We start from the raw sequence: 14,157 nt of genomic DNA on the forward strand, positions 1-14,157 counted from the left end.
TAAATGTGGGTTACATTGGGTTAAAAACTGAGACGTTAGGTCAAGTCTTAAAAACAAATTGTAAACAAAGAGAGGCAATATTCTCGAAACTTTATGAAACTTAAAATTTCTTCTAATAAATCTTGATTTAGTTTGAAACTAGGTCACATGGTGTCAAAAACTAGGTAACTAGGTCAAAGCATAGAAAAAAAACACAGGAACACTCTCCAAACTTCATGTCACATATGGTCATGTGTCAGGTTTGCCTTGATGAAATATTTTATTAGTTTGAACCCATGGTGTCCAAATCTAGGTCACTGGGTCAAATCTAAATGCTACGTATTATTTCATTTCAAACAGTTGCTCTCATATATCATATCCAATGTTCATGAGAGTCCATCATTCTGCAGCCATAGTGCACGTTTCGATTGAAATATTTTACAAACACATCATTTCCATGCCATCTACTTCACCTAATCTGGCAGAGTATATCAATTAAACAAATTTGCTTGGTTTATTTTTGCAAGGAAAACATTTCATTTGTTACATTGACATATTGTTAAACCCAGATTCTTGATACGATGTATAAGATTATATTTTGTCATAAGCATGTTTATAAGATGCCTAAAAAAGTCCACGAGAGGTATGTTATTGGACAACATCACGCCGGTAACTTTGCTTGTATGTAGTGAGGAATGGTTTTGATCTGCTCAAGTAAGAGGGAAGAGCACGCTGTATATGCAGACTGCCCGCCATATCGCTTTATGAAGATTTTACTCCCACCCATGCCTGACTATTAATATTAAGCCATTTTTCAACTGCTTGCTAAATAATGGCAAAGTTTTAGTTTCGGTGAAGTGTTCTATCGTCTTGAGTTCTTCCTTAAATGCTGTTGAATTCTACGTACCTTAAAGAGGATTTCAGCCACATATAGGTGATGTTATAATAGGTGACTATGTCCGTCAAATGACAGGTATGAAAAATAACTCAAACCATTTTGATCTCTCTTTTATTTGATACCTCTAAATGGCAATGATTGGCAACGATGGTCATGACAAAATAACATACATGCAGAATTGTAGAACTAAGCTGCTGTTTGCTCATTTTCATTTCAAAACTATAGCACTTCAAACCATAAACTACAGGTATAAACATTCACAACAGTAGCTTAATAGACATACAGTTTTTCAAACCAATAAATATTTAATTTATATACTAAAGTAATTTGTCTAGTGCAGAAAATCGGGTAGCGGATTGACTGCCTCCATGGTAGAAACAACCAAGATTTCATTCAGAGTTTTAAAGTTTGACTAGAAGTTACATATTGAAGGAGTGTTTAGTGACTGATCAGGATTTTATCTAAGTGAATAATAATAATTGCTTATGCTAGTCTTGATAGTCGAAACATGATATATTTCAATTTAAGTTTTAGAGTATGATTAGCAATTACAATTTAGAGTAGCATTAGTCATTGTTCAAGAATAGACTTTGGTTTGTTTCACAAACCAATACATAATTAAGTTGAATAATACTTTAGTTACAGATTGACCAGCTCCCTTACAGAACTTGTCACAATATATAATGTAGGATATCAAAAAAATATTTGTTAAGATTCCCCAGCAATTATGAATTGTTCACAAGAAAACTGCATTTTAAAAACAAACATTTCATATCCCATAATACTGTTACACAGTAACCACTAGCATACTAAAACCGTCTGCAACATTGCACTAAATATATCAGTAGCCCCTGCATAAAACTGGTATACCCCTGGTAATCATTAACTGATTAAAATCATCAAACAGTCGAAAGCAAATCTTTCTTTTCTTACACTCCTTTATAATAAATGTATATACACAATTGCACAAGAATCTAGTAACAAATTAATCATCAAAAGTTGCGTATTTATGTACAATTCGCGCACATACAGGGGGGGGGGGGGGATGGGTGGAAAAAGCCACATCAGATGATGTTTGATGAATGTTACAGTTGCTTGACCCCTAGAGACTGTCTTGAAGGCAATGAACAAGACAACTTTTGCCCAGAGTTTGTTATGCCCGGAGTATACACAAAGCCTGATATTTTTGACAAAATTTTACCTCCCTGATTAAGGGGTGTAATTTTATCCTCAGGGTGCTATACTGCTATACCTCCCGGCTCCCATATCCCCCTTTCGCCCCCTCTCCCCCAAAGTTAAACAATACATATTTGTCACATATCAAAAGTAATATTTTAGTCGATCTTCTGCGCCGTTGTAACTCTCCTGAGTGGTGTATATTCTGGTGAAAACCAAAGTCCAAAAAGCACAGCCAGATGACATACATGGAGAAAGGAACTACTTGTCACAGTGGAGGGATACGTGTTCCAGCACAACTCTATCACACCTAGTATAAGGATTCTGAAAGAAGTATGCATGCATTAAGAATAGATTGTAAAAACATGTTTGTTTATTTCCGGTTTCCCAACGTTCCCTATCTTTTACCCAAGCCTCAACCATTTTATTGTCTTGATAAATATTTTGTACCCAAACCTCAACCATTCTTTTGCCTTGATAAATATTTTGTTATCATTTGTTTTGATTTCTTTGCTAATGTCGAATAGTTTTTGGTTTTTAACAATACATGTGATGCTTATACTGATTGTTATGATGCTCTTCAGTGTACAGTTTAAAAGTTTTTGGTAACAGAAAAATCACAATAACAAAATTTGTCTAATAAAGAAAAGAATAAAATATTTTCTGACCTACCTACACATTTTAGGAATGAAACCAGAAAGAAAGATTTTTGTTTATGTCTTAGTAATTCATTAACTTTCGACTCAATTGTACTAATATTTGTTACTATAAAATACAGATAAACTGTAAAAAGAGGTTGATTACCTGACAATTTGTTGCAGATTTGTTGTCCAGAGAAGGTAATGCAGCGTGTGAAAATACCACACATAAAACTGATAATGCAGTGACCGACTAAAACACATCCCGATAAAGTTGGATGTGAATAGGGGTAATAAGATCTGTATGATAGGTCAAGGACATTGTACATAGTAAGACTTGATACAACATTTTCTTCATATACATGTATTTACCATCCAAGGTAATGTGTCCAAAATTTGCTTCTTATTAAACTGAATTTCAATTTACAATATTTTTAGTTTTTTAATCTCTTTGATAAAATGGCCCCAACACATGGAGACTTTAAAATTATTTATTTATTTATTTAGTACAATATTCAAAGTTATGCGTTTTTCATGGAGCACCAAAACCAAGCTTTCACAAGGCCAAAAAAAAATTGGTTTGGTTAGGGTGATATCCTTTTCAAAATCAGGTAGGGTACCGGTAGGTATTTTAAAAAATAAATAATTATTAGGCTTTATATAAGAATGAAATTTTCACCATTGGAGAATGGTGTTAAAGTAATATTCTGTATACAGCATTTAAGGCTTTAAACTAAATAATTTTTATAAAAACACACTTAACTAGAAATGTGTCCATAGGACACGGATGCCCCCACTTTGATTTTTTGTCACAGAAAATAAGCCATAATGATTATTCAGGATAATCTGCACATATAGGATAAGTTGAGTTGAGTTGGGTTTTACGGCATCGCAAGACTGTATAGGTTATATGGCGCCATTCAGGCAGGAAAAAACTTGTTGGATCCACATCTCATTTACATCGAGATGATATTTTTTAAATATTGTTGGGAAATAAAGGGCCCTAACTCCTAAATGATTAAAGCGATTTCCATGGCTATCGAACTTGATCAAGATATTATGGTCACAATCATGTATGTAAAGTTTGGTGAGGATTGGACACATACTTTTCAAGAATTAGATTGGAAACATATATTTTTGAAGTATTTTTGGCAAAAAAGGGCCGTAACTCCTAAATGACTAAAGCGATTTCCATGACTATCGAACTTGATCAAGATATTATGGTCACAAACATGTGTTTAAAGTTTGGTGAGGATTGGACAAACGGTTTTCAAGAATTAGATCGGAAACATATTTTTGAAGTATTTTTGGCAAAAAAGGGCCGTAACTCCTAAATGACTAAAGCGATTTCCATGACTATCGAACTTGATCAAGATATTATGGTCACAAACATGTGTTTAAAGTTTGGTGAGGATTGGACAAACGGTTTTCAAGAATTAGATCGGAAACAATCTTCGGGACGTACGTACGTACAGACAGACAGACAGACAGACGGACAGACGTACGTACGGACAAGGGCAACCCTATATGCCGCCACTTTGTGGGGGCATAAAAAGTAGGTAGAGACAAGTAAACTGAACCAAATGTATTTTTTTAGGCCCAAGTGAAAAAATAAAAGGATATGATCTGGTTTCAGCTGCGGAACATCTGGCTTTGAAAGACTTAAATTTAATACTGGCAAATACCTGTAAAACAAAAATGGAGAAAATTAAATATCCATAATATCAAATAACAGTCCGCAAAACAACACAATCATAGAATCATTTACAATAAACAAATGTACGTTTGAATACATTATTTAATGGTCTGCTGAAATCATATGCCATATAGTGTCATTCATTACCACATCAAATTTCATTGTTTAAATTTAAAAGTTATACATTATAGATAGCAATAAATGCACAAACTCTGAGATGTCAAAATGAGTACAATCCACAAGCTCTTAAATAGTTTAATATTTGCTAGGCTTGTTCAAAATCTTAATTTGATATAGCACCGAATAGTGGAATTTTACAATATTCCAAGAAAGAAATCGGACTAGTTAATCTAAAACTTTAAAGCCGCACTCTCACAGATTTACTATTTTTACAACTTTTTTTTTTGTCTTGGAAAGAGCAATTTTTTGCGTATATTTCTGCAAACCAATGATATAAGATTGTTCACAAAAAATTAGATTGTAGATTTTCATTTTTCTGTTTGAAAATAAATGTTTTATGGTCTAAACATTTAAACATAAATTTTTGAACATAATTATAAAAATCTGCAATCTAATTTTCGTCAGCAGTCTTATTTAACTGGTTTCCATGGATTTTTGCAAAAATTGGCTAGTTCCAAGACAAAATTAAAAAAAAAGTTCCATCAAAACGTTCAATCTGTGAGAGTGCAGCTTTAATCTCCATGGCTGTACATTTATAATTTCTGCAAAAATAATTACCTCTTCCACTTAAAAGCCGCAAATGCTATTAACACTGTAATGTGGGCTAAAAGCAGAACTATCTGGAAATGTCTGTTGAGAAAAATGTCCTCCGGAACCAGCCTCCAGTTGACTGTCCACTTGTAGAAAAATTGCCTGCCTAGATTAAAGGACATGTTGATGTACCCATGTGGATTCTCTTGAAGAAAAGGAATTGCCAAGACAATCTGAAATAAACATTTGATCATTTAAAATAATTCTCTTCTTATTCAAATCTTAAATGAAGTTAAGGATGTTGCTAATGGCAGCGTTGATAACGTGATTTCATAGACTTACTACAATCCTTATTTAAGATTTTCAACAATGACGATAAAGCGGGATACAAAATTAATGCACAGGTCAAAAATGCTGAACCGGACTCCTATATGACCACAACATATTCATATCTAGTTAAAATGCTAATTTTCACTACCCACCTGTGGTATTGCGCATATGATGAGGTTTTTCACAGTACCAATTGTTCCCTGGGTAACAAGCAGCAAATATAACAGGCCCGGGGCAAATAGCAGAATATTCATCTTCACCGATACTGCCAGACTGAAAAAAGAAAAACATATGATTTAATATCAAGATTAAATATTTTATTTCAATTTTTTATTTAATAATAACAATTGCTTGGTTCATTTCATGTGAATTCCTACAGATTTCTTTTTTTGGCAAAGGTCTGTATGCACATTCTTACTTTGTATTTGAAATTAATCAAAGTTGAGAGTTCATGGGGACAAAAATAACAGTAAATCCAGGCTCAATATCACGAAAATACTGTCAGAAGTCAAATCTCAGTCTCAGCTCATTTTACCACAAACCATCAAAAGCTAATAAAAATCATATATGTTTTTACACCTTTTAAAAGTGCATTATATATATATATATATATATATATATATATATATATATATATATATATATATATATATATATATATATATATATATATATATATATATATATATATATATATATATATATATATATATATATTGTCAGAAACACTTTTGGTCAAGGGGAAAAATATTCTACAGCCAAAAATGTATTTGAGTACAATTCATTGCTTTTTTACAACTATTTAAGTATATTTTTTGCTCTAGAATTAGTCTTCATTGAACTATTGACAAAATATCTTTATCAACACATTCTATGAGCAAATATGTTTTAAAAAATAATACAACATGCAAGATTTTGAATCATACTATACTTTAATGTGGTCATTACAAATTATTATGAAAATATTTTGCTATTAATAGATCGTTTAGTTTTTCATATATGATAATCCATGGTAAAATTTGGTGCGATCCCCATCACTACAAAGTTCATCCATATTAATGCCATACCTGAACAAGAGGCAGCCTAGCGACCATCGATTATTCAGGAACAAGTCGACAGCCACATAGAGCAAGAACATGGCGACTGGATCATTGAACATTCGCAGGATGTAGATGGAGTGTATTCTATAGGATGCACAGCACATGAAGAAAAACACAAACGGGGGTACCTGAAAGGAAAATTTGAATGGTATTGAAATACCTGTGGTTCTTAACAAAAGACAGAATTCAGCATTGCCTAAGTTATATTTCCAGAACTAAATTAATCTAAATATATTAAAAGAATATAGTATTAGTAAAATACAACAACTTGCAAATGTTTTCATTACCAGGAAGACATTACTTTACTTTATCCATGAACACTGAAAAATGGTTTTACACAATTCCTGTATAAATTGCCCCAATTCAGATTGAAATATATTTCACGTAATTAAACCAAGTAAAAATTACTAGTAACCACTCATGAATCATAGCTTTTGGTGCAAATTCAATGAAATATATTACGATATTTCACTAAAACAAACGATTTGTCGCCTTTGTGCAAGAACTCAATATCTGCTTCTATATATATACGGGTATATGCAGTAATTGAGTTCTTGCATTAAGGTGACGAATTGTTCAATGATAAACCAGCTTAATGGAATCCAGAAACTTGGTGAGAGATCAGCTGATAACTTAATAAGTAAACACTAGAATTCAGACAGCTGATAATTATCCATCCTGAAAGTAGCGGGGAGGTCTGTTTGAGTATGAGCGATCCATGCCTGGAGCAGGGTTAACGGGCTGAAACCATTTTTAAAACTGTCTCAAAAATAATTTATATTGTTTCATTTCAAGGTACTTCCTACTGTATAAGATACAAATGTCAGAGCGAAAAACAATCTTTACAACTGTACAATAGTCTGAAGTTGATAGATCTCAATCCTGATTTCAGGATTAAAATCATTAACTTCACATTAAAGAACCCCTGTAGACAGTGCTGTTTACTTTTTCCCTTTCAGTACATACACTTTAATTTATACCAACGTTGAATTATGAAAATTAACAAGAGTGACATGGAGCCAACTCTAATATCAGTCTGTTTTTCATTTAACCAAGGGGCAAAACTCCATAATTATTAAAGACAGAGTTATTGGCTTTGCTAAACATGCACCCATTGTCTCCAACAACATGAGCATCATTACCTCTTTTGCTTATCTTTACAACATGGGCACCATTATCTCTTTTGCTTATCTTTACAACATGGGCACCATTATCTCTTTTGAATATCTTTACAACATGGGCATCATTATCTCTTTTGAATATCTTTACAACATGGACACCATTATCTCTTTTGAATATCTTTACAACATGGGCATCATTATCTCTTTTGAATATCTTTACAACATGGACATTTTCTCTTTTGAATATCTTTACAACATGAGCATCATTATCTCTTTTGAATATCTTTACAACATGGGCATCATTATCTCTTTTGAATATCTTTACAACATGGACACCATTTTCTCTCACCTCAGATAAGTAGATCCAATAATTTAAACATGCTAGAAATTCTTATCTTGCCCACGGGTGAAGATAAAATGCCCGTATGGAACTCTTTTTTTATGGTCATCACATTGTAATCCCTTGTTAAAGACTGTCGTCTGTAGCATCATGGAAACCTTGTCTTGTGGCAAAATTTGGAACGCTAATTAATTATTTCTCGCTTCAAATGTCACCATAAAACAGTTTTCACGCACCTTTCAAGAATAATGCATCACTCTCCTTAGAAATATTTAAAGACCGATTTGACTATTTACATAATCTGAATCACTGCGCACTTATCCATGACAACCCCGAATTATCGCATATCCATACGCAATTGTTTTCACTAAGCACAAAAGAGTTCCAGCAAAAAATACATTTTTACTTTATTTTGTTTAACTGAGGTGGGAGAAAAAGCATCTACCATAGCCGCTCGTGTAAGATAGGTTCATCCTGACCCTCGCGCAGGGTGTTTTGTGGAAACTAGGTAAACCTTGTTTCAGCAAAATAAACTACGCTCGGGTCGGAATGAACCTATCTTACACTCTCGGCCATGGAAGATACTTATAATCTCTTTTGAATATCATTACAACATGGACACCATTATCTATTTTGAATATCTTTACAACATGGACACCATTATCTCTTTTGAATATCTTAACAAAATGAACACCATTATCTCTTTTGAATATCTTTACAACATAGACACCATTAGCTCTTTTGAATAACTTTACAACATGGACACCATTATCTCTTTTGAATATCGTTACAACATGGACACCATTATCTCTTTTGAATATCTTTACAACATAGACACCATTAGCTCTTTTGAATAACTTTACAACATGGACACCATTATCTCTTTTGAATATCTTTACAACATAGACACCATTATCTCTTTTGAATATCTTTACAACATGAACACCATTATCTCTTTTGAATATTTTTAATGTTTTTTTAGTGTTATAGTTAAAGCTTTTGTACCAAACGATCATCCATGATGACAATGACTTAAAGGCTATATAAGACAATACCCCGACTTTTTTCTTCGAAAATCATAACAGCAAAGGAGAAAAAAAATCCAATAATTATAAAACATTACGCTAAAATAGAATCATGTCTACTTTAAATTGAAACGACTGACCCACTGGGACCAAAAATAACAAACTTCCATTGAACCTAAGTCTGTTCAAGATCTTTTTCACTGGTTAAAAGGTCATGACTCATAAATATTCAAATTTGCAGAGTATCATGTCAATTAATCTTAGACCTCATGATTTATACCTTTCTAACTTTCCGGTAGATGTCGAAAACAACTAACAGAGTCAAAATATAGAGGGCAGCAAAACAGTATTGCGCCAGGCGGATGTTGGCCCCATGGTCAGTCAGGTGATAGAGTCCAGTGAAGATGTACACGAACCCAGCAGGATACCTGAAATATAGAGGATGTGGCATATAACAGCATTTTTCTCACCATTCTTGGAACAGGGCCAAGGCCTTCCAAGAGTGAAAATGGTCATTCCGAACTCCTTGGCCATTTTTTTTATCGAAAACAACCTTGGATGTATGCCGATACACCAATAGAAGTAGTTTGTACAATTTGGAATTGTAAGAACTGCAAACTACACAAACATGTATTACAAATTGCTTTGCTCAAGTTCAGTTCAACAATGAATAAACATGAAAATAACACTTGTGACAGGGTTTGTCACTATAGGAAATCCGGTAGTCTGAGACTACCTGGTCCAGTTTTTTGGTCGGACTACAAGAAATTAAAGTCGGTAGAACTACCAGAGAAAATGCTTTTTTTTATCTCGTATTCTAAGGGAAAAGGGCAAGGGTATTACTGGGTGGGTTAAAACAAAAGTGTTGATGTTATAAGATGTGTTTTTTCCACTTGCATTTTGGACCACCAGAATTTTGGCTATACTACCTGTATTTAAGATTCATTTGTCCGATGGACTACTTTGTGAATAATGTTAAACCTGAATGATAAACATGTATGTCAACAATGTTGTGTTTTATTCATTATCTCAATCTAGAAATAACTCTTCAGCGATATGAAAAGGTGTTAGGTGTGTCATGGCAGTTTCAAGACTAGTAATACACGTAGTTTAATCATTCTCTTATACATTTTTATTTTGAGTGAATACTACAATATGGAGAGTGGCCACTGCTCTGTCTTTATGGGGAAAGAAGACTGAGACAACTTGAAAATCCTGTAGGGGAAATACAATTTTCTGATGTTTCTTTAAAAGTTGTTAAAATAAGTTCTGGTGTTTCTTTAAAATTTGGAGTGATTTAAAACATTTTTTTCAGAATGTGGATGACCTCTGCTATAAAATAGAGTAAAATTCCCTACACATATACACACCCAAATATCGAAATTAACACTAGCCTGGAGGTTATCTAGGGTTAGTGTTTTACAGCTCTTAGAAAAAATTAATATACCTATTACAACTTAAATAAAGTCTGGCTTGTATAATTGTTCGTATACCCTGATTAGTCTACCGGGGTAGGGTCCATTAAACATGATGACTGTCAAAAATTCCCTTAACCATGTTGCTTATACAGCTGAATTAACAGAGCAAGTATAAATTGTATGTCGACAAAGAGATCAGTTATGTTCATCAATAGATTTTTAAAGGGGCTGTACTCCATATCATAAAATAGCGGGAAAAAAAGAAAATTGTTGAAAACTGACATAGACTTCGCATCGATGTGTACAATGCATTTAAACTTACTAACTGAAGTACCACACAGTTTACAATTTATTTAAGTTTAGCAGTTATTTCGAATTTTTCTATTATAAAAGATTACTGGGTATATCTACCAGGTCAAATTCATTCCTTATGTGTGATTGGCTTAAGTTGGTGTTATCAGGTGATATTAACGAGGTACATGTGTAGCTTATGTCACCAGAATACAGTAAGCCTTCGTAGCTTAGTAAGTACGACGTTGGCGACCCCGGTCTCCGACACATTTTTTTTTTTTACATTTTGGAACTTTTTTTACAAATATGATATCAAAAGGTAACACATTCCATTAGATAATTGTCCTGTGATTCGTTACAGAAAAAAACTTTTTTTGGTGCCAATACATGAGACAGCCCCTTTACATGCCATGCAGATTGGATGAAATTAGTACATATGCATCGGCACAATTTTGTTGAAGATATAATAAATCATAGCTTGAGTGTGACGATAGAGAGGGACTTGTTATTATTTTAAATCTGAATTGTATAATAAGCATTCAGACTTATTGTTGCAAGTTCTTATAATATCGTGTTGACAATCGCATGTATATTCAGGCAATACTCACACTAACGGTCCAGTGTCTCCTTTAAGCTGTGTATAATCACGTGTGCCATTGATGAACCCTTCCACTTCTTGCATATAGGCAACCCAATCTATCTCAGTATCTAAAAAAACAGTACAAAATTACAAAGTTTTTAAAATTATGAATAGTTTAATTTAAACAAATAAAATAAGTACATGTACAATAAAAAAATATTTATAAGATTAGATTGTTGATTATCAATGCATATTATTTGCAGTTGCTAGTCAATTTATATATCATTATAACAAACAAGCAACAGATACAGCCCAGATTGAAAGATTATTTGGCCTAGATTAGCAGATGATACAGAGTTGACTGAAAAATGTTACAGCCCAGACTTGAAGACCATTAGGCACAAATTAAATAATCACAGCGCCAAGATTGTGCGGGTACTCATCTTTATAACCTTAACTTTCCCTGCTGACCAATACTCCCGATTTTAAAATGAAGTTTTACACAAGTATAGGTGTAACACTTTCATTGTAACTGTGGTGATTCCGATTGCTACAAGTGTGGATTGTGACTTCACCATACGGATTCGGGTTACCCGATGCCGATGGAGTAGCCACCAACAGAACCAAGACTTAACCCTTTAGCGCATGTATACGAGTATGGCCGACATTGCCCATTAGCAGATGTATAGGCATATGGCCGTGTACATGTATATTGACTACTGGATGTAAAGGCATCGCCCGCATTTCCATAGGGTCAATTTAATATTTCAATTTTGCATCTTTCTTTTTGTAAACAATATCCCGGAAGTTTATAAAAGTAAAGCTAAGCATTACAGGTATTGAATTTCCATGGCAAATATCGTCTCAAAAAATTAGGAAGTATTTATTTATACTGCCAATCACAGGTGTGATATTCCATTATGACGAAAGACCACAAGCCGTGAATTGAAAATCCCCCGAGAATTCCCCAAACTCATTGATGCGTAAATCATCAAATATATTACGTCAGATCACTTAAGCATTAAAATAAATAAAGATTATAAATATTTTAAAATTAAATCTTGATTTAAAACAATAGAAATGATGTGTATCTGAGAAAAGTCTGAATAAACTTGCTGTGAAGCCGATACATATCCAGCATGGTTCCAGCCGTAAAATAGGTCAGGTAAACCTTTGTCGTCTGTCAAATTTGCAAGCGTCTGGTTGATCATGATCACTATTAATACTGGAAATAACAGTCTAGCTTTCTTTTTGACAACATTTTATGAGGGGGGTCATAAAGTAAAACAGACACCCTGGACTGGATCAATCTGCTGGATGACACAGGATATTCCTACCATATTTCTGTGTATTATACACTAGAACATCAATTGTCGGCTTTTTAATCCAGATGGGTTTTTTATGGAAGGGTAATAAAATTAAGATCGATCCCAGTGTCTTTTAAACCCTTGATTGAATGAAATTATGACATTTTAAAGTGAATGGTACAAGTCCATCTTCGAAATACATTTATAGATGAAACAAAATAAATAAATATTTCATCATTGACACCATATATTAGATAATTTTATTATCTGTAAAAAATATGTTCACATTAAAAAATTTGGCCCCAATTATTGCAAGTAATATTGATTTATAGATCATAATGCAGTTAAATTCTCTCTTTTTCAATACCCCTATAAAGGGCCTATACAGATTAGGACTGCTTTTCAGTAAGTTGGCTATTGACTGGGAGGTGTATTCTGGCCACTTGCCTATGTGCTAAAGGGTTAACTGAGGAATATGACTTTTTTGTAACCCCCGACCTGTTACTGTATAAATGCATTGCATGTCCATAGTCCTGATGTAGCAGGAATAAATACATAACCAAACTGAGAGACTTACAAAATGGACTTACAAACTTTCTACAGACCCCATCTTCCACAAAAAGGTTTGAGCTTGTAGGAGGACACTTATGACAAAGGAAACACTCAAACAGCCTGTAATGTACCAGTCATTGTAACCACGCCCCCCCCCCCCCCAGGTCCAGGGAATAGCGGGGACTTTGACTTTCGGTCCAGCCAAGCCCAGGTATAACCCCTGCCCTTCGAAGACAAACTGCTAATAAAATCCCCACCAAATGCCCCCCATACTCCTGGGACCCTAGATAAGGCCAATTCCCTGCTATTTTAGGTGCAAAGACAAAACCACCGCATTCAACCAGCACTGCGAGGCCACCTGGAACGTAGAAACACGGCCCACTTCCTCCGCATACCCCCGGACCTGGGGGGGGCGTGGTTACAATTGACTGGTGCATAATAAGCAGTGATTTTCATCCAGATGGCAAGAAGATATCTATGTAAAGAGACTAAACTTACATTTTATTTTGTTAATAACAGCCACACATACAATAACCTCGGCAAGTAAGAGTAGAAACATTACAGGATTAATATAATTTGCGTCGAAAACATATTTAAACAGATTTCCAACAGTTAAATGTTTCTTTAATTTTCGCCACATTTGTTTTCTTCTGGACGCCGCCATTTTGAATATCACGTTGCACTTACTTCCGGGTCCGTCAAAACACAACAAATTAACAAATATATTAGTCTGGTTCCCTGCTTACGGATATTCCATACAGTGCGTCCCGATAACGATAGTGTTAGGGGAAGGAACTCCAGACTACAAATATATTTGCATCACTGAGGGTCAGATTTGATAGATAGATAGATACTTTTTTTACCACAAGTGAACAGATTAACATATATACAGATGAATAAAAACAATATATATACACACATCGATGATATGATACACACGAACATCAAAAGAACATTATGATATTATATAGATGGACATTACGAACATTAAACAT

The 14,157-nt window shown here is 33.9% G+C and overlaps 1 protein-coding gene across 1 annotated transcript; it reads right to left on the reverse strand.

Annotated features, from left to right (window-relative positions):
• Positions 1-980: 980 nt before the first annotated feature.
• LOC128245329 (dol-P-Man:Man(5)GlcNAc(2)-PP-Dol alpha-1,3-mannosyltransferase-like) lies at positions 981-13,849 on the reverse strand. The gene is made up of 9 exons (XM_052963453.1): positions 13,661-13,849; positions 11,332-11,431; positions 9,295-9,442; positions 6,496-6,656; positions 5,581-5,701; positions 5,126-5,331; positions 4,314-4,376; positions 2,858-2,992; positions 981-2,377 (listed from the first exon to the last, which is right to left on the reverse strand). Exons 1-9 carry the CDS (start codon positions 13,824-13,826, stop codon positions 2,212-2,214), a joined length of 1,266 nt encoding a protein of 421 aa, XP_052819413.1. The 5' UTR covers positions 13,827-13,849; the 3' UTR covers positions 981-2,211.
• Positions 13,850-14,157: the final 308 nt, after the last annotated feature.

The sequence above is a fragment of the Mya arenaria genome, chromosome 9 (assembly GCF_026914265.1).
Source record: "Mya arenaria isolate MELC-2E11 chromosome 9, ASM2691426v1".
In the NCBI taxonomy this organism is placed as follows: domain Eukaryota; kingdom Metazoa; phylum Mollusca; class Bivalvia; order Myida; family Myidae; genus Mya; species Mya arenaria.